The sequence below is a fragment of the Podarcis erhardii genome (genome assembly GCF_964252035.2).
Source record: "Podarcis erhardii genome assembly, chromosome: 3".
NCBI classification, from domain to species: Eukaryota; Metazoa; Chordata; class Lepidosauria; order Squamata; family Lacertidae; genus Podarcis; species Podarcis erhardii.
The window spans coordinates 92,786,127-92,810,869 of record NC_138507.1 but is presented as its reverse complement, the minus strand read 5'-3'; the positions used below and the strand labels follow the sequence as shown (position 1 = coordinate 92,810,869).

Below are 24,743 nucleotides of genomic sequence, written 5' to 3'. Positions count from 1 at the left end.
AGCATTACCGTTCCTGCATTAAGTCTATGCAGTCTCTGTCAGAACTCTGCCATAACTAATTTACATGGAGCAATTTTTGAGAAATGACTTAATTCCTCTCACAGTCACAACTGCTCAGTATACACATAGAATATATGGAGGGAAAATGTATTCTTGTCTCTGGTGCAGATTTTGAGGGTACACAGAGGGTTGCAGAGAAGAGGAGAGGAATGAAAAGTCTATTGTGCAAGCTGGATACAACCCTTAGTTCTTGAACGTCTAAGATAATAATCTAGATTCCCCCACCCCCAAACAAGGGGTTAGTTACACACTATAGACAGGCAAACTTTTAGAGATAGCATTGAAACAGTTTACCATTGTAGCAGATCACTTTACAAGAGGTGTATGTGTTGTTTTCAAGTACTTAAGCACAATTGTTACTCTTCTACAAGAACTGTAGAAGTAATTTAAGATTACTGGTGGAATTTTTTTAAAAAGAAAAATTGTCTTTCTTCATATACAAATAGAATAATGTATGGAGTATGCATGCCACCTACCTAAGTGTTATAAATCACTTGTGTAGAACAGCCCTTGGGGAACAAGAATGCCGTATCAATCAGCAAGTGCTCTTAAGCTTTCTAAAAAGTTCTATTTGCTAAATAATAAATAATTGTAGACTAGGTGGCATTTCGTAACCTGTTTGCTAATCCTCTGCAGTGTTTTTTGTTTGTTTGTTTGTTTGTTTGAGCATTCACCAGATATTTTAAAGGAAAACAGTATCGTCTCTTGCACTGAAGAACCACCATTCATATTCAAAACAAAACAAATTCCTTCCAGTAGCACCTTAAAGACCAACTAAGTCAGTTCTTGGTATGAGCTTTCGTGTGCATGCACACTTCTTCAGATACCACCATTCATATTGTTAATTAATGCTATGTTCCATTCATATTGTTAATTATTGTTAATCCATTCATATTGTTAATTAATGCTATGTTCTGAAAAGCTTTGCACAAATTGTGAAGTGAGAATCAGTACAAACAAGGAGGCAGGGGGGAATGCCTTAAAAACAGATGCAAAATATTCAGTGAAGACTGCAAAACATAGTAGATGGGAGGCGCTAGCCTTGAAACTCCTCCCAGTATCTTGACAGCTAAAAGGAAAAAAAGCCCACAATGGCTAGCACCACCTTTTAGCAAGTATTACTTGATTCAATGAAAAGCCAGTCGAAAGTGCCTTTACTGTAGCTCTCTATCCTCTTGCTGGCTATAGGGGAAATAATTTTGCTTAAGTAGTGTCAAACCATTTGGGTATGTTTTTATTTTATTTCAAAAACTGAAAGACCACCCTTCAGCTAGGGCTGGGAAGTATCTGGTTTTCAACATCATGATATACCACCAGTTAAACAACGTGATACGCCAATATATCACGATGTCTGAGATATAATGCAGCTATGTAGAGACACTGGCTGACTTCACTGTTCCCCTCCCCCTGTTGTGATTTTTGCCAGCCCCTGCTCTTGTGATTCACTGCCACCTGCAGGAGGCAGAGGAGAGGTGAGCTGGCAGAGTTAATAGTGGGTACAGGAATCAAGAGAAACATTGGCTGGCTTCATGGTTTTTCCCACTGTGATTTTTGCATAGCTCACACACACACATCATGATTTGCGATATATTGCCAGGTCAAAAATTATGAAACTGATATAGACGTCCAACCAGTTTGGATGATATACCGATATATTGCCCAGCCCTACTGTGGAGGAAGCTTCTGAGATCTTCAGAACTTGAAGAAGTTGCTCTCCCAGACCACATTAACTTACTGGGTATGTCTCTCAATCTGCATTCCAGATCTTTAATGTCATTATTATTAGCACAGCATCTGCTAATGAATATTTTGATGACGCTCCAGTAAGAAACAGTAGTCCTAGTACACATGCCTAGTACACCCTTAATGAAGGTCAAACAGGTGCTGGGGAGCCTTATGTTCCATAATTTAAGAAAGGTGGGCTATAAATCACTACACATAAATAGTAAAAAATAATGGTGACTGGAAGTGTTCCACACAACATATCAACCATTATCATCTATATAAAAAACGGTACAAATTGATGTTATTATCTACAAGGTGCCTGAATTCTGCATACAGATGACGACCATTTTGCACGGGGGTTCCAATCCTGGAGTCTGCACATGTCAGTGAAGAATGCATAAGCCTGTTCCGCCCTCTTCCGTGTCCCAAAAGACCCACACATTGGCTGTCTTGTGTCAAGTGGACAAGCGCAAAATGGTTGCGGCTTGTACTTAAGTGAACACTTTTCCTCATAGGAACTCTCCCATTGGTTGAGATTGAGGGAGGAAAGTTCACTCCCTTCGTTCACATAATGAGACTGCAGGACATTGCCTCCCGTGTAGAAGTTAAATCCACAGCACACCGAAGACAAATTTTACTACAACCCAACCACGATTCAGGAGACAGGAAACATTCAGACATATGTCTGTACTGTACTTATTATACAGTAGTAATAGAGGCAGTGTAGTATAGCAGATAAGACTAGTACCTGAGAGACTATGTTTCAAATCCCAACTCAGCCATAAAGATCACTGGGTGACCTTGGGCCAGTCACTGCCTCTCAGCCTAACCTACCTCACGGGGTTGTTTGGGGGATTAAATGAAGAGGGGCAGAACCATGTACACCACTTTGTGCACTTTAGAGAAAAAGTTGGGATGCAATAAATAAAAAAAATTAAATTAAGCAGTAAGGGTATTTTAAAATCTTAAAACATTCGCTGCTTCTTAAAGCTAATGCAATCAGGTCTTCTGCTCATACTGACTTTTCATAAATCGAGCTCTCATTTCTATCATTCCAGGGCTAGATAAAAAGCAGTAGTTATTCAATGCGTGCATACAGATGAACACATTTAAAATCAGCTCTTGAAATGTCAAATCTCATAATGGCACCGTCTGTGCCTTTTCTATTGTGCAGTTTCATTTAATTGCTATGGCACATATCTCTAAGTTCCAAACCAGCACAGTATCCCAATGCCCTTATGCCACAGAAAGTTGTTTAAAATGCTTCTAAATTTTTAGACAACACCAAATATAGAATTATTGTTATGATAAGCAAGCCTCAACAGCTCAGTCAAGAAGTCAGTCAAACCATGCTTTGGCCATCAGAAATATGCTCCCACTAACCACAGTTAGTACACAGGGTACCACCCAAACCAGAACTAGAAATCCATTTTGAATCAACACTGGAGGAAATCTATAGTTAGCAGTAAACAGAATTTGTGGAGTTTAGGCATCAGAGCTAAGTATTTTTATTTTTAATTATTTATAGAAAATATTATTTCAAAAATTCACACACTTTAATGACAAACTCTCTGCTTCATGACCACAGGAAATAACCTATATTACATCATCTACCACTGACCTATATATAATTGGCAATGCTAGTAAAGACCGTACTACTGACTCACTCCACTAGTGTGGCATATGGCCAATATTCTTTTAGAGGGATTACCATTCAATTATTTCCATGCGGACTTGAACAGGAAGTATTTTATCACTTCAGATGCTGTTAACGGCAGTAACCTTCTAAGACAAAAATGGACTCCCACAGAAGGTGGAGGAGGTTTTTAAGCAGAAGTTGGGTGGCCATCTGTCATAGATGCTTTAGTTGAGATTCCTGCATTGCAGGGGGTTGGACTAGATGACTAGAAGGGGGATACCTTCCAAATCTACAATGCTATGTTTCTATGACCTTGCTCACATTTGTTTATGTAAGTAGTTTTCAAGTTGGAACTGGTGAATCCTGGAGTTCTTTGGAAGCTTATCAGGGAATCATCTATGACTCAATCAATACTGGCAGAAAGGCTTTTCTGAAGACAGGCTTGTCCACTGCTACTAAACATTCCCTACAATGTAGAAAAAAATGGCTGAAAAGATACAACCAATTGTATAGTGTGCATGTCTGTTTGTTGAAACATTTCACTGAACGTACATGTACACCCAGCTATTCTGTCCAGCTCAAGAGATTCCTATTGTTAAAGCTCAAGAGATTCCTTAATTGTTAAAGCATAACTAATCTGTGTTAAGTGGCCCCAGGTATGCATTCTTATGGATCATGGAGATTTCCCTATTTTAGACTATGCAAGACTGACATCAGCATAGCCCGCCTCAAAGAATGAAACCCAAAACTGTTTGCAAAATGCTGGGGTTCTGTGACAAATGACAAGAGAAGGACAGGATTCCCTGGAAGTGGAAGACAGAGAATTTGAAAACCACCTTTAAAGTGACAAACAATATCTATCCTATTCAAAGAGACATATTGGTTTCAAGAAAATGCATTAACCCTCGGGGCCCCTTCCAACTCTACAATAAACCAACAAAGGAAAGATATGACAAATGTGAACAGCACTAGTTTCAAAACATATTCTTGGGTGTTCCAAATGCACTTAAAAATCACATCCACACATACACTATGCCCTACTCAGTAGGGCCTACTCTCTGACAATTCTCCAGTTACACTAGCTCACACACTGGAAGACTTCACTCAATCTGGCCCATCATTTTTTATGGGAGTCAGTTCTATAGTTTAGCTATGAAGAAGCACTTTCTTTTATCCACCCTGAATCTTCTAACACTCTGCTTCATAGGGTGTCCAAAAGATCTAGTGCAGGGGTCTGCAACCTTTAAGACAAAAAGAGCCACTTGGACCCGTTTCCGAAGAAAAAACAACTGGGAGCCGCAAAACTAGTCATTATAAAAATAACTTTTTTGTCACTTTTTTATTATTTCTTTGTTTGACCCCTCAGAATTACTCCTCCTCATAGAAATAAATTAACAAGTTACCTTTTTGTGTGTGTGTGTGTGTTCTTCACTCCCCTTCAAAACAGTGACCAGCGTACATGCCCCATACAATGTAGTGGGCGGGCGGGAAGGTGACGTCGGGGCGATGCGTGACGTCACAGCCAGTACAGTGCCCTCCACAGTGGGGAGTGTCAGGGCGCACAATGCGCCTCCTCCCCTCGCTAGTATCTGCCCCGGAGCCGCGGCAAAGGTGTAAAAGAGCCACATGCGGCTCCGGAGCCACGGGTTGCCTACCGCTGATCTAGTGTTATGAGAGAGGAAGAAAAACTTTTTCTATCTACTTTCTCCAAGCTGCACATAATTCTCTATACTTCTATCATGCCGCCTATTACTTGCCTTTTTCTAAATTGAAAACTCCCCAAAGTTACAACTTTTCTTCATAGGGGAGTTGCTTTATCCCCTTGATAATTTTGGTTGCTCTTTCTGAAACTTTTACAACTCTAGAATATCCTTTTTGAGGTGAGGCGAGCAGGACTGTACAAAGTATTCCACATGTGGCCGCACCACAGATTTATATAATGGCATTATGTTCCTGGCAGTTTTATTTTCAATCCATTTCTTAATGATCCCTAGCATAGAATCTGCTATTTTCAGTCACCACGCACTGGGTTGACATCTTCATCGAACAATCTACTATGACCCCAAGGTTCCTGGAGGTACACCTCCATTTCAGACCCCATGAGTATTTATGTGGAATTAATGCTTTTTGTCCCAACATGCATTACTTTACACTTGTTCAGAACGAATTGCATTCGCCATTTTACCAACAATTCACTCAGTTTGGAGAGGTCTTTTTGGAGCTCTTCAAGATCTCTTTTTCCTTTTATTGACTCTGAACAATTTAGTATCTTTGTCACCAAACTTGACCACCTCACTGCATGGTCCTAATTCTAGATCATTTATGAACAAGTTAAAACACACACGCCTCAATACCAATCCTTGTGGGCCTGAACTTCCTACTTCTCTCCATATTTCCCCTTCATCAATTTTACTTCCTGCATGCATCCCATCTTCTTATACCTCTACATCTAAACCGTCATGACATTCCCAATATCCTATGCCGCCTCAGTGTTTAACAACTAATTACTGTAAACTCACACAGTTCAGGAACAGTCCACAGGACAAGCCCCCCCCCCCCGCCGCGCTGCCAATATTGGAAGGTCTGGGTTATTCCAGCAATCCTCATTGTAATCACAGGCCTAGCAGGCCTAACTATTACAACTGCCAGCTTAAAATGTTAAGCCTATTAGCTATGCAGTCTTGTGTACTCCAAAGTAAACCTCACTTAGTTTAGTGTGGCTTACTCAAAGGTAGTAGGTGAAGGGTATACAACTGCAGCCTAAGGCATCTTTAGAAATAACTGTTTAAAAGGCTATTTGCAGGGTACATGCTGAGAGAATGTGAGTTAGCAACAGCCAAGACTCCATCATAGCAGGTCTATCATAGCATGATGTAGAATTTGGTGTGCTTTTAAACCAAGTTTTTATTTTCTCATGGAGCACAAACAGCTTACAATAAACAATGCAGCATAATGCCAATTATACAAATAAGGCATTACTGGTGTAAACTGATACTCCGAAACACTCATTTTTTTTTCTGCCAATGCTCCATGTATCCGATTAAGCCCTTCTATGTTCTACAGAAATGATGCCAGCTGCATTTGCAGCTGAGTGCCTCTAGAAAGTCAGGTTCTAATCTTGCCAATTTCATCTGAATATCTCATGGTTTAAATCGCAAATTACAGATGCCATGAGAAACTCCATCACAATTACAGGTTAAGAACAAAGTACACATTACCCTAAACACACCTCAAACGGTCAATGCTGGAGGCAGAAAAACACAGAGCATTAATTTTAAGATGGAATTTGGCTGGGTAGAGGACAGTAATAGAAACCTCTGGTTGAGAAAAAGCCAGGATGCTCTCCTTTCCTCCAGTCAAGAGACTTTTGACACTGCTCCTTAGGTTACTGAGACTGGGAGAGTGAGATTCGCCACTCCAAGTCTGACCCATTTTGTCAAGAATCCATTCACCAGCACAGTTCTACCATGAACTTGCTAAAACAGAAAATGCTAAATGTGAAATTAATATTATATTATTTATTAGACTTGTGCATCACCTATGCCAAAGCTTCAAGGCAACTTTCAACAAACAAGTAAGAAGTAAAATTAATAATTACATAAATATAATTACATCTCATAAAATCAATCACCACATAACTACAATCACTACATAAAACTTTTGGTTAGAATATTCTACCTCATACAACTCCCCCCAAACCCAGCATCCCTGCTGTAGATGCTGACAATGGAATATGTTGCCAAAAGTTTGGAAAAGTGAAGTATTAATCACAAAGAAAAAATTCCATATTGTCAGTGATACTGCAGATGGGTATTTTGAAATTTTAGGTCTCTGATCAATTGCTGAAGCACAGTGAAGCGTTTCTTGTTACCAGCATTTGCACTACATCATATTTAACATATTGCAGTAACTCCAGAGTGAAGAATCGCCTTACAACTTTGAGAGGAGTATTCCTAGAAGGCAATATATGATTTAGCCCAAAGTAAGAAATAGTTTCATTTACCTATTGCACTTTCCAAATCTCTATTTTGATGATAAGTGACTATTATATCTAGGTTGCAGATCATATTCCCTAAGCCATGAGACTGAATAATTGCAGATTTGGTTGCTGAGGCAGCAGTACTACAAGGACAAACAGAGGGAATCCCATAAAGGAATTAAGCTGTTCCAAACAGGCTCATCTGCTATCATGAGGCATTTCACAAACTGTACATATTCCTATTTCCATGTGACATATTGACCCAGTTCAGATCATCACCATCCAAATGCAGTCACTTGCTATAAAGTGGTCCACAAAACTTTACTTAACTAATACAGCACAAAGAATAGAATTTAATTGGAGAGACACAACAAGTTGGATTGGCAGTGCTTTGAAGGGAACCTAACTGCAAAAAGAAATAGCTTATTGTTCCTTAGTCACAAATGAGGGGGGGGTTTTCGGGGTGGGGGCAGGGAGAACAGTGCCAGGCTTCAAAGCCCTAGAACAGTTATAGCAACAATTTTCTCTCCAAAACTGCATATCAGTTCTTGCACATCATGTCATCATAGATGAGAAGTTCCAACCATAAGTTTGATAAATGCACATCCTCTGTATGAAATAATACATTTAAAAGAATGGCCAGCATTACTTGTTCAGTAGTTAGACTAGATACAAACTACTATGGACAATTTTTAGAATATTCAGGCTACAGGTTTACTGCCAAGAAAATCATCTGAAGTGAAGCTTATTTTTTTTAAAGCTAGGAAAAATAGTTCCATATATATTTTGGTGCTCTGTGAACAGGTGGAAAGATCAGATGCACCTGCCTTGTCAGCCATTTGGTACAGCTGCAAGATTAAAGACACAAATACTGCTAATTACATCTCAGTGAAATTAGTTATAATGTATTCAGAGTTATTCTTCAAACAAAAGGCACTTTAATTTTAAGATTCTTCTCAACTGAGAGATTTTGCACTAAAATGAGCTTACTGATATATATTGCATTAGAAGAATATATAAACATCTACATGCAATTACAGACTATTGTCTATTTTGATACAAGCAAACTGTGAAATTGTAAATCAATGCTGTTTCTAAACTAGCATATGTTATCAAATAAGAGCTCATAATACAAACTTCCAATAGCGCTGTGATGGTTTATGCCAGACACTTTATGAAAATCAAAGCAATTTTAGTACCACACGGATAAATAAAAATCACTGAACAGCACAACAGTCATGTGACCACAGAATAGGCAAAATTTACCCATGAATGTTCATGTGACACAAAGCAGTCAAACTGATCTATTTTAAAAATTATGATTTGTACTCTTAGCCCACCCTTCACTCCATGGTCCAAGGGTGGGTTCCAAAAATATAACCATTAAAATAAACACCATTAAAATAAGAAAATAAGAGTGGTAAGCGCCACCTGTATCAGCATAACACTTTAAACCATGGGTAGGCAAACTAAGTCCCGAGGGCTGGATCTGGCCCAATTGCCTTCTCAATCCGGCCGGCAGACAGTCTGGGAATCAGCGTGTTTTTACATGAGTAGAATGTGTGCTTTTATTTAAAATGAATCTTTGGTTTATTTGTGGGGCATAGGAATTCATTCATCCCCCTCCCCCCAAAAAATATAGTCTGGCCCCCCACAAGGTCTGAGGGACAGTGGACCGGCCCCCTACTAAAGAAGTTTGCTGACCCCTGGTTTAAACTAATGGGCACAGTTCCAGGTGAGTTGCAATTCCAAGACTGCATGCAAGCGTTTTCCCATGTCACAATGACTTCCATCATGTTGGGCATATACCATCACCAGTAAGTAATGTGGCAGGGCTCACGGGTTTTATGCCTTCTAGCATTTTAAAAAACGTTCAAGATGTGACTGAGTGAATGCAAGCAGCATTAAACTGTTCCTCCACTTTACAGGGGAAAGGCAATGATGCTTTATGACTGGCTAAGTACTAGAATTATGCAATACTACATTCCTACCTTTGAAAGAATACCAAAACCAATGGCAGATTTTCAGTCGTTTGATCGCTTATCATGGCACAAATAAATGCTATTTTATGGGTTATGCTGGGAGGGGGGGACAGGACCAGCGAAACACCTTAGCTATGCACAACAGTAGCATATATTTTATTTATTATATATACAGTCCAACTTTCCTCTAAGGAGCTCAGGGCAGCATACATGGTTCATCAGCACCAACACTTTATCCACAACAACCGGAGAACATGATGAAAGTGCTACCGTGCTCATGGCCCTCCTAGTGTGCTGGTTTGCAACTGTGGGAACAGAAAGCTGGACTAGGTAGGCATTCAGTCTGATGTACTCATGTTCTTAAGTGGGTTAGACTGAGAGATATATGGCCATCAACGGTTTGGCCTCATTTGGAATTTTGAGGGTACCATGGGCACCAACACCCCTGGGCTGTTTCTTACCCTGATTCCACACATACTAGGGGGGAAAACAGGCATGCACATGCACACATGTGGCATTCGGAAGGCAACAGAGTTGAAGCAGATTTCCTGAAGTGTACATGGTTTTGCATAAAGGTAAAAGGTAAAGGGACCCCTGACCATTAGGTCCAGTTGTGACCGACTCTGGGGTTGCGGCGATCATCTCGCTTTATTGGCCAAGGCAGCCGGCGTACAGCTTCCGGGTCATGTGACCAGCATGACTAAGCCGCTTCTGGCAAACCAGAGCAGCACACGGAAACGCCGTTTACCTTCCCGCCAGAGCAGTACCTATTTATCTACTTGCACTTTGATATGCTTTCGAACTGCTAGGTTGGCAGGAGCAGGGACCGAGCAACGGGAGCTCACCCCGCCATAGGGATTCAAACCGCTGACCTTCTGATCAGCAAGCCCTAGGCTCTGTGGTTTAACCCACAGCGCCACCTGCGTCCCACATGGTTTTGCATAGGGTCACACAAAAAACCCACCATTAGTTTAAAGCTGACATTGGTAAACTGCACAGTAAAAATCAAGAGTTTCCATTCTTTTCAGCACCACAGAAACACTGATCCAAGACACAGGTGCTCATTGGATCTTCATGATTTTTTTTCCCACACAGTAAAACCCATTACTAAATTAGAGAACACACTGTGGATACAGAGCAGGCCTATGATTTCATGGCAGGGTGTGTGTGGGTTTTTTTTGGGGGGGGGGTAAATTAGGAATAAACAGGCATGTGGAGGATAAATCAGGACTGAGATTATGATATGTAGGTATGGGGGAGGCAGCAAGGGTAATCTCTTCCCCTGTGCCATGATATTGCGTCCTGGTGTCCCAAGAACAAAAAAAGCAAAACCAAACCCAGATCTGCAAAATGCAACCACACACCACAAATCTAGTTTGGCCCTACAGCAAATGAAAAAGCAAATAAAAACCACAGAATTGCAGGTGTAAGAGAGATACCTGACTGCCAAACCTACTTCGTTGAATATAGGTCCCTCTTTGCAAGCAGCAAGCATTTCTGTACAGATAGAAACTTGTGTTGGAAATGCACAGAGGCCAGTCCTAGGACATGTGGACAGCAAATTGTAAGAGAAGCATGTAATCCTAGAGTCAGCTGAAAGATTCTTTAACATGTCAACAAAGACTCAAAGGTACAACCTCCTATGTTGGGTAGTATTATGATTACAATGGTGCACCTCAGGTTAAGGACTATTCTTCCACTGCCTGGGAACTGAAACAAAACATCCCTTCTTGGATTACTACTGATAGACATGGTACGGCTCAAAAGCGAATCTTCGTTCCAAGGTAAATGAATGTGCAGTTCTAGAACTATAATACATGCTCCTTTCTCAAAGACACTGGCATGAATGATTCTTCAGCATTTATCTATAGCAGAGTGCTATAATGCATGCATCTTTAGAGAGTGGCACAGCCCTCAACATGTCTTCCAAAAATTGTGAGGAAACTCCTGAGAAACTGCTAGATCCTCATCTCAATACCATTATGAAGTTTCCACCCCAAAATAGGAAAGTACTACTGCCCAAAACAATAAGGCTGGCATTTAAGATCAAAGCACATTTATTAAAGACAGACTGGTATTGCCCTATGATCTTCCAGACAAATGTAGAATTTAATTAAAAGGCAGCTAGCTGCTTTTTCCCTCACTCAAGTTTGTTTTATTACTTCTGTTGTATCATGTATCAACATGCATCTATTAAAAAACAAAGTCATAAAAATAATGAATGGAAAAATGAGCAGGCAAGATATAGCCTAGCTATATATCCTCTCCCTTCACCTTTCTCCAATCCACTGCCTTAAAACCATACCTTGTGCCAGAAAACTTGAAACAAAAAAATCCAAAACTTCAAGATTTCATGCTCAATATGTTGCATGTAAAGCATCCAATACAGAACAATATTCAGCCAATATCCTCTTACCTGTCAATGACAATCTCCAAGTTTTCCTCTGCAACTTGTTCCATCATCCAACTATAGTTATACATATTTTTAAAGCCCTTTGAATATTTAGATGAAAAATTGCCTTTAAAAAACTTTACACGGGGGGAGGGGGCTTTTAAAGTTAAGCCACAAAAAAGCAGTTGCTCAGTCATGCATTGAGTCCCAAATGTCTGTTTCACCCAGTCAAGGAGAAACAGGTGCTGCAAACTCTCAAGGCAAAGAAATTTAAGAGTAGATTTAGCACGGCACAAAACAGAAGTTACAAAAAAGCAAATTACCAAAGTTAAAAGCTTTAGAAGTTTAGTAGTTCTGAAGCTGTGATCTACACAATACTGATCAAACGTTAAAAAGCAGCTTTGACTTTTAAAAGCTGTTTTAAGTTTGCATTCACTTTCTCAGACTGGCTGCTATTATAATCTTTCTCTGTGAGACTACCGACAGAGTATCCTTAATATTGTTACAGCCCATTAAAGAGCACTAGTGCAGCCCAATGTGAAGAGGAGAAAAAAATATACTCAGGATAGCATCATCAGGTAAAGAGACAATATAAAATAATCTTTTCCTGCCATCCAAGGAGTCCTTGTGAGCCACACTCTTTTCTCAGCTCTGAACCATCCCTCGACTGTCTGCTCTTACAGGCAAGCTTCTGTAAAAGGATGAGGAAGCTTTTTCAGCCTTTTCAGGACTGGATCGACAACTGGCCACCCACCTGTCAATCACATGACATCAGACAATTCAAATTTGAAATAGGGAGTAGGCACAACTTTGCTCTTTAAATGCCAGCAGCAGAGCCATATCTCCTAACTTAGCACTGTGGGAACACTTAGTGCTGACGTGAGGAACCTTTAGCCCTCCAGATACTGCTGTAGTACCACTCCCATAATCCCTAGCTAGTGACCAGTCTTGCTGGGGATTATGGGAATTATATTCAGCAACATCTGAAGGGTGAAGGCTTCATCACTCCTGACTTAATGCTTAGATCAAAGGTAACAACTGATCTCTGTGCCTGATATCATATGACATCATGATGTCAGGTAACTGATACGTAGGCATGGCCTTGTAAGCCAAACTGAGAGGCCTGGGAAGCCTAAGTAGGCCCACAAGCTGGAGGTTCCCCACCCCTACCCTATAAGGATCATTCTCGGTTGTTCAGGTTTCTTCCTCCAGCACTCCATTCTCTGCCTTGTTTCAGATGTATATTCATTTCCTGAGATTGTAATAGAACTCATTTGAGAACAAGGTGGGGTACAAGACACCAGATTTTAGATGAGGTACCATGAGGCACCTATCTAGATGGAAGTGATGTGGTGACAGTGATAGGTGTCTGTTTCTTTCACAAAAATCATGTTTTACTAGAAAACCAGTTTCTACCATGTTTCCAGCCAGGGCTGAATGAATGCCATGATTCTCTAGAAAAGTTTCACTACTGGTTGCAGCAAATCGTGTTAAGTTTGTCTGAGATAGGACTTAGGAGGAAAACCTGTTTCTGAACGTCAAGCACATCCCCACACCATTTCTTGCAAGTTGTTCCTGAAGGTCAGTAGACTTTCAGAGGGACACAGCGAACTGCCAAGAAGTGGGTGGGAAAGTCTATTCCAACCTATTCTATGTGTAAAACTCTACCTAATGATTGTTAGGATCATAGCTGTCAACTTTTTCCTTTTCTTGTGAAGAATCCTATTCGGAATAAGGGAATTTCCCTTAAAAAAGGGAAACGTTGACAGCTATGGTTAGGATTCAACCCACAGTCTAGAATAAATCAGCATTTTTTTCCCCATATGGTTGGAAATACAGGTGTGTCAATCTTTGGAGAATAAAGACTATGTCACTTTTTATGTAACCAGGGTTATAACATACGTTAAATGATCTAAACTTGTATCCAATCTTTAACAAATTTAAGTGTTGTCTCCAATTCTTCCATTTGCAGAACAACCTTGATCTCTCGGCTAATGGAAATGGAGGGGAGGTGGTTTTTGCAGATTCCCTGTTTCCCCTGTAGTTCTCTACACCACCTTCCACGCTGCTCTCTTCCACAATGCCTCCAACCTTCTGGAGCAACCGGGGGTGTGGGCAAAAGCTTTATCCCCTCCTCTTCCACTAGCAGAGGCTTCCACTGGATCAAAAGCTCTTCTACCACCTGAAGGCACAACAGGATTCAACCCTGATGTTACAACAGGTATATAGAGGAATAAAATGAATATGCAGAGCAAACAATTTAACATATTGTGCTCCAAGTAACACTGTTGCATGGCAACAAGAATCTACTGCAGGGAAGTAGAAAACCTTGGATTTGCCAAATTACAGTTCTTTCTGGAAAAAAAGGGAAATCAAGCAGTAGAGGAAACTAAACCTAGGTCTTGAGGAAAGCTGCAGTTCATCTAATGAACTGATTGTCCACTGCCAGAACTCCCTACTCAGCCTGCTCTTTGACTCTCTCCCATACACCCACAAGACCACATTTTCAGTGCCTTCAGAAATTATGTCCCAGCTTACTCCGATAACAAATAATTCTAAAGAATAACTACACCCTCAGTAGAAATTTACCATTTCCAGAAATTATGAATCCATGGGGTGGGGGGGGGGGAAGTGTGGTGGGTTTTTTTTAATGGACATTTTGGTAAATTCAGAAATATGCAATACTTATTTTTGTAAGTATTTGCAATACTTATTTTGGTATCAGAGCTAAGCTTCCTTCACTACTTAGAGAGCATAAAATTTCTTCAGTTAGCTCCAGAGAAAAACTAGTAAAGGAAGAACTTCTCCCAGAAGCACCCATACAAAAACCTTTTCCAATGCTCTAAATTAGTTTGTATTTGCTGACCTCAGCTAATGAAATGTTCTCATTAAGCATGCATACCAGTAGCTCCAGACATGTATATGTCTCCCTCATCTTAGTTTTGATTAACACATAGCTGATTAACACATAGTTTAATCAAGCTATCCAAAGGCACACCTTTAATTCAATTCTCCAGAGAGCCTGGTTGAAGTTAACAGGTCGCCTGTAAATCACTACCACCGTTTTTTGCATCCATTCTGCACCCATGGCAACTCCTTGTCCCCTATCAAGACCCTTTCACTTCTGGATCTTGAGAGGAAATTCTCACCAAGTGTAATCTGGCCTGTTTAAGCAATAGGTTTCCACCTAGGTTTCAGTGTTCAGTCTTGAAGTTCAACTGTTTGGTTCAGATCAGGCTGCTCTAGCCCCCATCATGGTGAGCTTTGGACACATTCTTGGATGGGCTGTTCTATGGGTCTAGTAAGAGAATTACTTCACCAGACAGGCTGCTCCAACCGTTTTCCTTTATTTAGCTAGCTTGGTCCCCTTTTCCTTCCCTGCTCCTTGATATTCCTTTCCATGTTCTGGTTTGTTGTTCTGAACTTGCTTCAGTTAGGAGATTTTATGGAATGCGCTTCCTCTCCCAGCGATACTCTAGCTTAAGTTTCACAAGGTCACAAGATTCAGGGACTTGCATAGCTTGGACATCCACAGCTCCAGTTAAGTCCAGGGACATTAATCAGTCTGGTGCTAATGAAGAACTCCAGGCTCACTCCCACCGCCTTCTCCTCTCACATCTAGAAGGACCTTGTTGAAGCATCCCTTTCCTTTTGAACTCTGCTCTTTTCTTCCGCTCTAAATTTATTCCCACTGGCACTAGCAGTGTGTACTTCTCCAAAAGATAATCTCATCCCCTACATACCTAACCAATCACTGTACTTTGCAGGAGAGTGCATCCTGCAGATATCATCCTATCAGGAAGTCTACTTCGCACAATATTGGAATCAGGCCTTTAGTCATGGTGACACCTGCCCCTTTTCAACTCCCTCGTTGCATATCAGACAGGTTGCTTCAGTAACAGCTAAAGACATTCCTATTTTAAGGAGTCTTCAAAAATCTTTATCACAGTTGGTATCTGTATTAAATTTGGATTGATTTTATGTATGTGCTGTTACTTGTTTTTGGATAGGCAACTGTTTTATATCTGTAAACTGCTTTGGCATGCCCCATGGGAAGTGATTTATAAATGAATTTGACAATGATGATGATGATATATAATTCCTCCTCTTATACCAGTTGGGCTCTACTTATCTCTCTCTCTCTACTCTCCTTTTATTTGGTCAGGGGCTTTTCCCACCTCAAACTGCCCTAGCTGCAACTAAGCAGCCAATCCGACTTTAATGCTACTTGATTAATCAGTCCTTTTTCATTCTGTAACAACTTTTATATTAATCAATGTCTTAACTTGTAATAAAATTCTACATTTTTAAAATTCTGAATTCTGGTTTGTTGTTGACTTCATCTCTCTCTATATATATTATGACTTGAAGGGTAATCTCCATTTGGGGTACCATGTCTCTAAACTAAAGATATATTACATGTATCAGTCAAGTACAAGTGTACACAAGTGTGTTTGCATGAATGTATGATCTAGAGCACACAAGTGACATCCACACAATATACTCAAAGCTGTCTTATATCACTTTAACCATCAACATCCCCCCCCCCAAAAAATCCTTGGAACTGTAGCTTGTAAGGGTTCTCAAAATTGTAGCTGTAAGGAGCTTCTCAACCTTAATAAACTACCTCCACAGCCTCTCTCAACTCAAAGACCCACTCACACTGCAAGGCACACTCTTGGCCTGTCCCCCCCGCCCCCCGCAATCTAAGATGATGGGGGATGGGGGCTTAATTTGAATCCTTTGTTATGATCCGTTCAGTGATGCAGTTTTTATTTTCAGGAACTCCAAACTCCCCTCTTTCTTTCACTGGCTGGTAAAAGTCTTTTTATTCTAGCAGGCTTTTGCCTACTGCAGTCATTGTTAATTGTCATCTCCACTGTTGTTACATTTAAATGGATTTTAATGCTTTATGTTTTATCTATTATTGTTGTTGCATTTAGTAATTTATATTTCTATTGTATTGTGATATTTTTGAGTCTGAAAAACAACATATACTTTAAAAAACAACAACAGTGCAACTGAATTGCATCTGAAAACCTATTAATCAGTGGGACTCTTATTACATCAGTGTAGTTTGCTCTTTTTGGCCAGGACCAGTTAATAACTGGTGTTCCATATTCTGGATCAGCTGATATTTCTGAATGAACTTCAAATGTAACTCAGGTGCAGGACATAAATAGTAAATAGTAAATCTATCAGTGAATGTATAACACTGACAGTCAGTTCAGTGAGCTGTTTACAGTACTGAGATTTTAAAATATCCAAATGAATTTGCTTTGGCAAATGGGAAAACTCCTTTGACAGAGAGTGATCAGATTGCTTAAGGAATGTGCCCAACACCCACCAAATTATGCAGTAAAAGGTTGGCTGGTATTAGTGAACACTGCATTCAATTTGCAAAGCTGCAATGACATTAGTGGGCTCAGTGATCAATATAAGTCATGCCAAACCCATTATAAATATGACCCCCAATTCCAACTTCTAAAAATGAATGGGCAAAAGATAGATCAGAATCTACTGGTGGGTCAGTAGGTGACTTGAAAGAGTTTCCAACTCCTAACTGTTTAACAACAGCAACAACAAAAGTCCTCTTCTTTCTTCTTTCATATTAGGCTGTTAGGATCCCTGCTGATCTGTAGTAAATTTATATGTATTTTTGCATGTCAACTGATAATAGTATACAGTAGTCACATTATATGTGAAGGTCCAGTTACAGAGGCAGCATGAATACACAAATTCACATACTGTCTAGCCAAAATTTACCTGGTTGCTTTCTGGCGGGAAGGGTGGTGGGATGAAGTCCTACACAGAAGCCCTCTCAGTGTCTCCACTATCTTCCCTTCACTCCTCAACACATGGCAGTTGCATATTGCTTTCCCTCCTCTTTGGGGTATTGCAGTGAGAGTCAGGAGCAGCAACCCAGTTCCCTCACCGATGACCATGACAGTGGGGTGATCAGCTTTGGTGGCGGTGGCAGCCTTCTGGGCAATGGTTGCAGTGGAGGAGGAGGAGAGATAAAGGTGGAAGGGAGAAGATGGAGGGATGCATACAGAAGTGCCAGCTCCATCCATTCTAGCCTTTTTCTTTAGCCTGCATCTCTCTCTGCCGCTGCCCTCCTCCTCCTCCATTCCACCTTTGTCTCTCCCGCACCACAACTTCCCTGCTGGTTGCCGCAGTCAAGGGAGCTGGCACTGGGGCCCCCTGGAGAGAAACGAAATACTGAAAGCTACAAGCTGGAGTTGAGCACATGTAATTGATTGAGTGCAAGTTAAATGCGCATGTGATGCGACAACACTGTATATAGCTCATGGCATGGCATGGATAACGAACTCTGTCCCTTGGGTCACCATTTGGTATCTGACTCCAAACCCATCATTTTGCTCTGGATTGGTGAATCTTGAAAGAGTTCTAGTAAACAAACAAACAAAAATAAGTTGGATCCCTGAACCCCAACATCTGCACACACTTGTTCTGTAAGACAATGGAATTGCACAAGCCACTACTTCTTATCAGGACAGAATATACGGTATATTGCCTGCAACATTGTTATCAAGCATGCCAATGCAAATTCCCTCGGAATGGTTTTATAATTTGAAAGCAGAGGTCCTTTGGAGAACCTACTAGCCAAGGTTTTGGTTTTAACTGAAGAAGTTGGGGATCAAACCTAGGCCTTCAGCATGCAACACATGCGCTCTACACCTTTGCTTTCACACTTTCACTCATGACAATGAATGCTTCACTGCTCAATAGCAGATGTAGCAAATGACAGCCTCCCTCACAAATTTGGAGATGAAGAACTGAGTAGCAGTTGGGTAGTAACCCTCAGTTCCACAACACAATTGCTTCATTTAAGATGAGAGTCACAATCCTGGACTTAGCTCAGCATGACAGCATGAAGACCAAGTGTCTAAGGCCTTCCAGAAGTAATTGCAAGGCAAAACATTTTATTATTCTTATTGTTAAATTTGTATACTGCACTCCATCTGTAGACCTCAGGGAGGTTCACAAAATCAAAATACAGTATGACAACACAAAATACATAATAAAAACAAGAGCAAACAAACAAAAGACGCCCACAAACCAATAACCACCCACAAACAGATTTAAAAGGGTATATATGGGAAGTTAACGAGCCCAAAGCCTGCTTGAAAAGGAATGTTTATCCCTGTCCATGTCAAAGGGAAACACTTTTGCACAAACCATGGTGTTGAGTATCCCCACTATATGTATGTATGTTTGTGTGTGCATGTGTGCTCAAATGCATACACATGCGTGCGCGCGCACACACACACACACACACACACACATTATTTTTAAAAATAACTTGCTTTGGTATAGCTCCAGACCAGCAAGACAGACAGACAGACAGACATTTATTTAATTTGTACACCACCCTTCATCCGAAGATCACAGAGTGGTTCACAACATAAAAGTATGACATGAGAACACAGAATACACAATAGAAAAACAAACCAATACCCCCTCCCAAAAACACATTTAAAAGACTATAGAACGTTATAGAACGTTTAATTAGCCAAAAGCCTGGTTATAGAAAAATGTTTTTGCCTGGTGCTTAAAGATATGTAATGAAGCTGCCAGACAAACATCCTTGGGGAAAGCATTGCTTCATGCTAACCACAGTTTAGAACAAACTATGGTATAAGTTGATAAACCATTGGTCTAATCATGTTTACAGTGCTTGTCTGCTTTTTCTGTCATCCCATCTCTACAACGAAGCAATTTTTCAAAGTAGAAAAATTGCCTCAACTGCAATTTGTCAATTCAACATTATGCCAAACCAACCATGTTTTTCAAATCCACTTCAACACATGGCTTTCAATTCCAGTTTGCAACTATAGTTCTTCAGTTCAGACATTATATTAAACCACAGCTAAAATAAGGTAAGTCAGAGGTACCCATGTTTGACTTTATGTCTGAACTTCTTCCAAAGTCCACAATATTTTGACTGGAATTTGTAACCAAGCCAAAAACTGTTGCCAGATTGTTGGCCCTATACCAACAGCAGCTGCAAAGAAGACCTCTGTACCCCTCTTTCCTGCTTGAAAACATTGAGCCAAGCTTGACCTGGGCTACTGTTCTGCATGTGTCCTGTATCTCTGCACAGCAGCAAAAGCATCCCTCTTTCTTGCTCCAGAAAATGGAATCGGTGGGGCTCTGGACACTTTGCCATGCAGTTGCCAAACACCCAAACATGGACATAGGAAGGAAGCAGGATGACCAGAAACCTGCCAGACAATCCCCACCCATCTCTCTATCTGCAGCACTTCAAGTATGTGAAGAAGTCTTGCTCATCATGCTCACCCAACGGCAGTTCACTATGGTGAATAAAACTGACAGGGCCTGTTTCATTGGACATTCATTACATCTGAATCAACGTTTGCCTAGCACTGCAACCCAGATTTGATCCTGGGGTCCATTTATCAAGGTGTGGTTGGAATGTATGATTGAACACAGACAATGTCAAGGTGACACTGAAGTTTTACCAGTACCATTGAATTTGAACTTTTATGGCCATGCACTCCTAAAAAATCATAGATAATTCACCAATGAAAGCATATGCTTACATACAGTCATACCTTGGGTTAAAGACGCTTCAGGTTAAATCTTTTCAGGTTGCATCCCGCGGCAACCCGGAAGTAACCGAACGGGTTACTTCCGGGCTTTGCCGCTCGCGCAGACGCTCAAAATGACATCATACGCATGTGCAGAAGTGATGAATCGTGACCCGCGCACGCACGCAGACACGGGTTGCGTTCCTCTCAGGTTGCGAACGGGGCTCTGGAACACATCCCGTTCGCAACCAGAGGTACCACTGTATTTATTTATTTATTTTATTTTATTTTACATATGGCACATGTAGGACCCCAATTCAGTATGTCTCATCGACTTAAAAGGGCAGCAGGCAGCTGAGCAGAAAAAGACATCTGCATCAAACATTGTGGATCCAACATCATCACTGTGGACTCAACAAATGGACTAAAGCACTTCCTAGGAAGGTATCGTTAGTCTGTATCTCTGTCTCCTGCATGTCACATTTCTGAAAAAAATCAACAGGCATGCTTCCCTCAGAGGCTAACAGTGGGGAAAGGCCATAGTCCAGTGGTGCAGCAACTGCTTTGCATGTAGAATGTGTCACATCCAATTTCTAGCCTATCCAGGCAGGACTGAGTGAGAGCCCAGACAGAAAAACTCTAGAGAATCACTGCCAATCAGTATACACAATCCTGAGCTAAATGGTCTGATTCAGTATGAGGTAGCTTCCTAAATGTCTATAATCGTATGAAAGAAAATCCTAAAGTGGGAAACGATGACTGAAAATAGCAGGGCCATTCAAGTCAAACATTTAGCCCACAATAGAACCAAAAGGAAATGCCACTAGGATCTGCACTGGATTCAAACACGTTCAACTATTCATCCTAATAATTAACATGGGGGGAAACAAGACAACACCCTTGTACTCTCAACCACTGTGAGGTAAACCTATTTTCCCCAGGAACAAGCAACACCAACATTTCCCCAAGTTGAAATTTGATTTTTCAGTTTATGGTATGACTATGGTCGTGCCAATAATACGTTCAACACACTAGGAGTTCATATTGTTTGTAGTGTTGCCACCCTCTGGTAAGGTCTTCTCTCCTTTTACCAGACGTTGCATTAAAGCTTGGTAAAAAATGTATTAACATAGACACAAGTTATAAATTACATTTCTAAAATAACATGAAGCATCTTGGTGTCCCAAACAGAGTATCAGATTGTTCTAAAGTAACTGAAAATACTTTCTTTGGAAAAAACACAGGAAGTTTGTTTTCTTGCTAATGTGCTGAATTTACTGCTTTTGATACTACCTATGATTTCATATTTACATATTAACAAAAACTTATTTTTACTTTCAGTTGAAATTTCACTTTATGGATGTGCAAGGAAATGGATATTTAATAAATGATCTCAAAAATTCTGCATGACCTTTAGAAAATTCTCTCTCCCCATTACCCCTCCCCACAGTGAAATGTAGGAAAACTTGAAGTTACCAATCTATAAAAACACCACAGTGAAACATTACACCAAAAACACCTTCCTTTGTTTTACAGAAGTGACCTGGTTCACACATTACACTAAATCATTGGTTCCCAAAGTGGGTGGTACCACCCCTTGGGAAGCAGTGGGATTGCCTAGGACAGTGGTTTTCAACCAGTCTGCCATGGCACCCTGGGGTGCCTTGAATGATGGTCAGGGGTGCCGTGGGCAACACTGGCCTCTGTCCCCCTTTCCTTCCCTCCCTCCTCTGATGCTCTCTTGTGTCTCTGCCTTCCAAAGGCTTGTGCGGCTGTTTCTTGCAGCAGCCCTGGCTGCAAGCTCCCCAGGCGAATGGTGCCTCTGGGGCTGGCCAGGGGGTGCTTTCCAGGCCCCTGTAGGGCAGTGTGAGGAGGCACCTCTCTTTGGGGCAAGGGGGGCAGCTCAGAGACCAAGGGCAGCAGCAGTGGCTGCCTGGAGGACTTCCAAGGAGAGAGAAGAAACTGACAGAATACTCCACAAGGGAGGGTGTTTGACTAGCCGGCTCTGCAGGTAAGGGGTGACATAACTGGGCTCCTGAGTCCCACAGGGTGCCACAGAAAGAATGTAGTTAGTCAAGGGAGCCGTGGACTAAAAAAGGTGGACCCCCCCCCCCGATCCTGGGGATGCTAAGAGGCAAAGGGGCAGCAGGGAGGTGTGGATACATAAATGACTTTAAGACTTTGAAAATCTGGCATCCCTGGATCAAGTTCACCAATTTTGATGAATTAAGCTAAACAGTTTTAATGGGATTTTTAATAAATGTGTACTTAATTGCTACTGTTTTGAATTCTTTTTGTGTCGTTCCCTTCCTTACTGGGTGGTGCAAACCACTATTCTGTATAATGCTTTTTATAGGGTTGAGTAGGGGGTGCTGCCCTAGAATTTGCTCTTGGGGTTCCCCTAACCCTCTGAAATAGAATTGTGGGTGGTGTGAAGGGGGAGGGGAAGGATAAGTTATCCTCGAACTCATTCCACATGTGCAATGATTTAGCTGAATATAATGCAAAGGCTTAATATGAACAAGCAGTGTGCTGATTCAATTGTGTCATCCTTTCTCCCATTTCCGTTTATGCTGTTGGGAACAAACCACAGTCTGGTTTCTTGAGTTATCTGAACTCAAACTTGCAGTTTGTTGCCCCCAAACAAACCATAAATGGCAAGTCAAGAACAAACCTTGGCTTCTGCCTTATGATTATTTGGAAATAAACAAATCACAAGTCCAGGTCCAGATGACACAATCAGCCATACCAGGTACAAGAGTGGGGGAGGAGTGAAGCAGCAACTTTGACACTGCTTGTACATGATCAGAAAGCAAATAACAAACCTAGGCTTCAGACTGTGGTTTCTTTGGAATGATACCAGAATGTAGCTCATACACAGAATCATTTGCTTATCTGCAGATTGTGGCTAAGTGTGGCATCTGATTGAAACCACTAGTGAGGAAAGCAGAAGGAGGAGAAATGTTTCAGAAACCATACTCAAACTCAAGCTTTGGTTTTATCTCATTTCAAATGACAAAATAAGAAAAATCCCTGGACATTTTATATAATATGATACATATATCTTCAAAATGGCCCATTATTGGTTCATTCAAGCAACACCACTTAATGAACCTGAGTCCAACAGAAGTAATACATATGCTCTGTACCCAGATATAATGAAAAATTCTACATTGCTTTTTTATTGCTGAAATGCTTCTCTTTTGTATAGCCTCTGTATTGCCTAGATCCATATTATAACCAAGTTTTCATACATGTTATTAGTTGCATAAATGCACTAAAACATCTAAATTACTTACTATTTCAACATGTGCCAAAGCTCACAATGGTCTACAGCACTTGTTCACTCAGATAACTAAAGCTAAAAAAACCCCAGCTATTCATATAGACTGCTTTACAAATACTTCAGATTTGACTCAAACATGTTATCCCACCACTCTGCAGTACTTGTTCATACTCAGAGACCTTATTACTTAAAGGTATTGAATATCACCAACATTAGACATAACCATTTTCAAAGGCACCAACAGTAATTATTGCAAAGGAACTGAATTTAAAACACCAATGGCATATCTAACTCCTTGACTGCGTACATTCATGCCTGTGGTCAAAATCACTAAAAATATTCAATGTTTCACCATCCTGGAAGATGAATAATCTCCCCAACACTTCACACAATACAACATTTACCAAGATGGCAAAGTGGAGGGTGGTCACCCACCTGACTGGCCTACTTGTCTAAGTGCCCACAGCAATGCATCTCCTTGACTTCATTTCATTTTTTCAGAATCCTAAGCAACCAAGAGGAGAGGAGAGAAAGACTATATACTCTTTTCTTTTACTGTCTTCACAATCCTTCCAGAGTAGATCAATGAGAGGAGACTGAGAATCAGGAGTCCTCCTGCCCCAATTTCCATGGTGACTTGCAGTTCTAAACCAGAGCAAAACCAAAGTTGCTACATTACATGTCTGTACTGAATAAAAATAGTGATTTCACTACTTCCTGGGAAAACACACAATCCATACTTCTGCGAATTCATGACACTGGCTTAATAGGACCATGCCACAGAAGATGTTCTTGTAAATGCTAACAGAATTAATGAGAACAAAACAAATTCCTTCCAGTAGCACCTTAAAGACCAACTAAGTCAGTTCTTGGTATGAGCTTTCGTGTGCATGCACACTTCTTCAGATACACAGTGTGTATCTGAAGAAGTGTGCATGCACACGAAAGCTCATACCAAGAACTGACTTAGTTGGTCTTTAAGGTGCTACTGGAAGGAATTTGTTTTGTTTTGACTATCGCAGACCAACACGGCTACCTATCTGTAACTAGAATTAATGAGAATTAAACAGCTGTTCTTGTTTTGTTTCATACATATTAACTTGC

General features: G+C 40.7%; 1 protein-coding gene across 5 annotated transcripts in view; it reads right to left on the bottom strand.

Moving 5' to 3' along the window:
- Positions 1 to 24,743, bottom strand: part of ENAH (ENAH actin regulator) — a 70,706-nt gene that overhangs the window by 43,001 nt on the left and 2,962 nt on the right. The window contains exon 1 of one of the 5 annotated variants that reach the window (XM_081857782.1): positions 11,802 to 11,860. The exons of the other annotated variants lie outside the window; for them this stretch is intronic. Coding sequence (XP_081713908.1) covers positions 11,802 to 11,848 — 47 coding nt within the window. The 5' untranslated portion in view covers positions 11,849 to 11,860. Of the gene's footprint in view, positions 1 to 11,801; positions 11,861 to 24,743 lie in introns of those variants that run through there. 5 annotated transcript variants of the gene reach the window in all.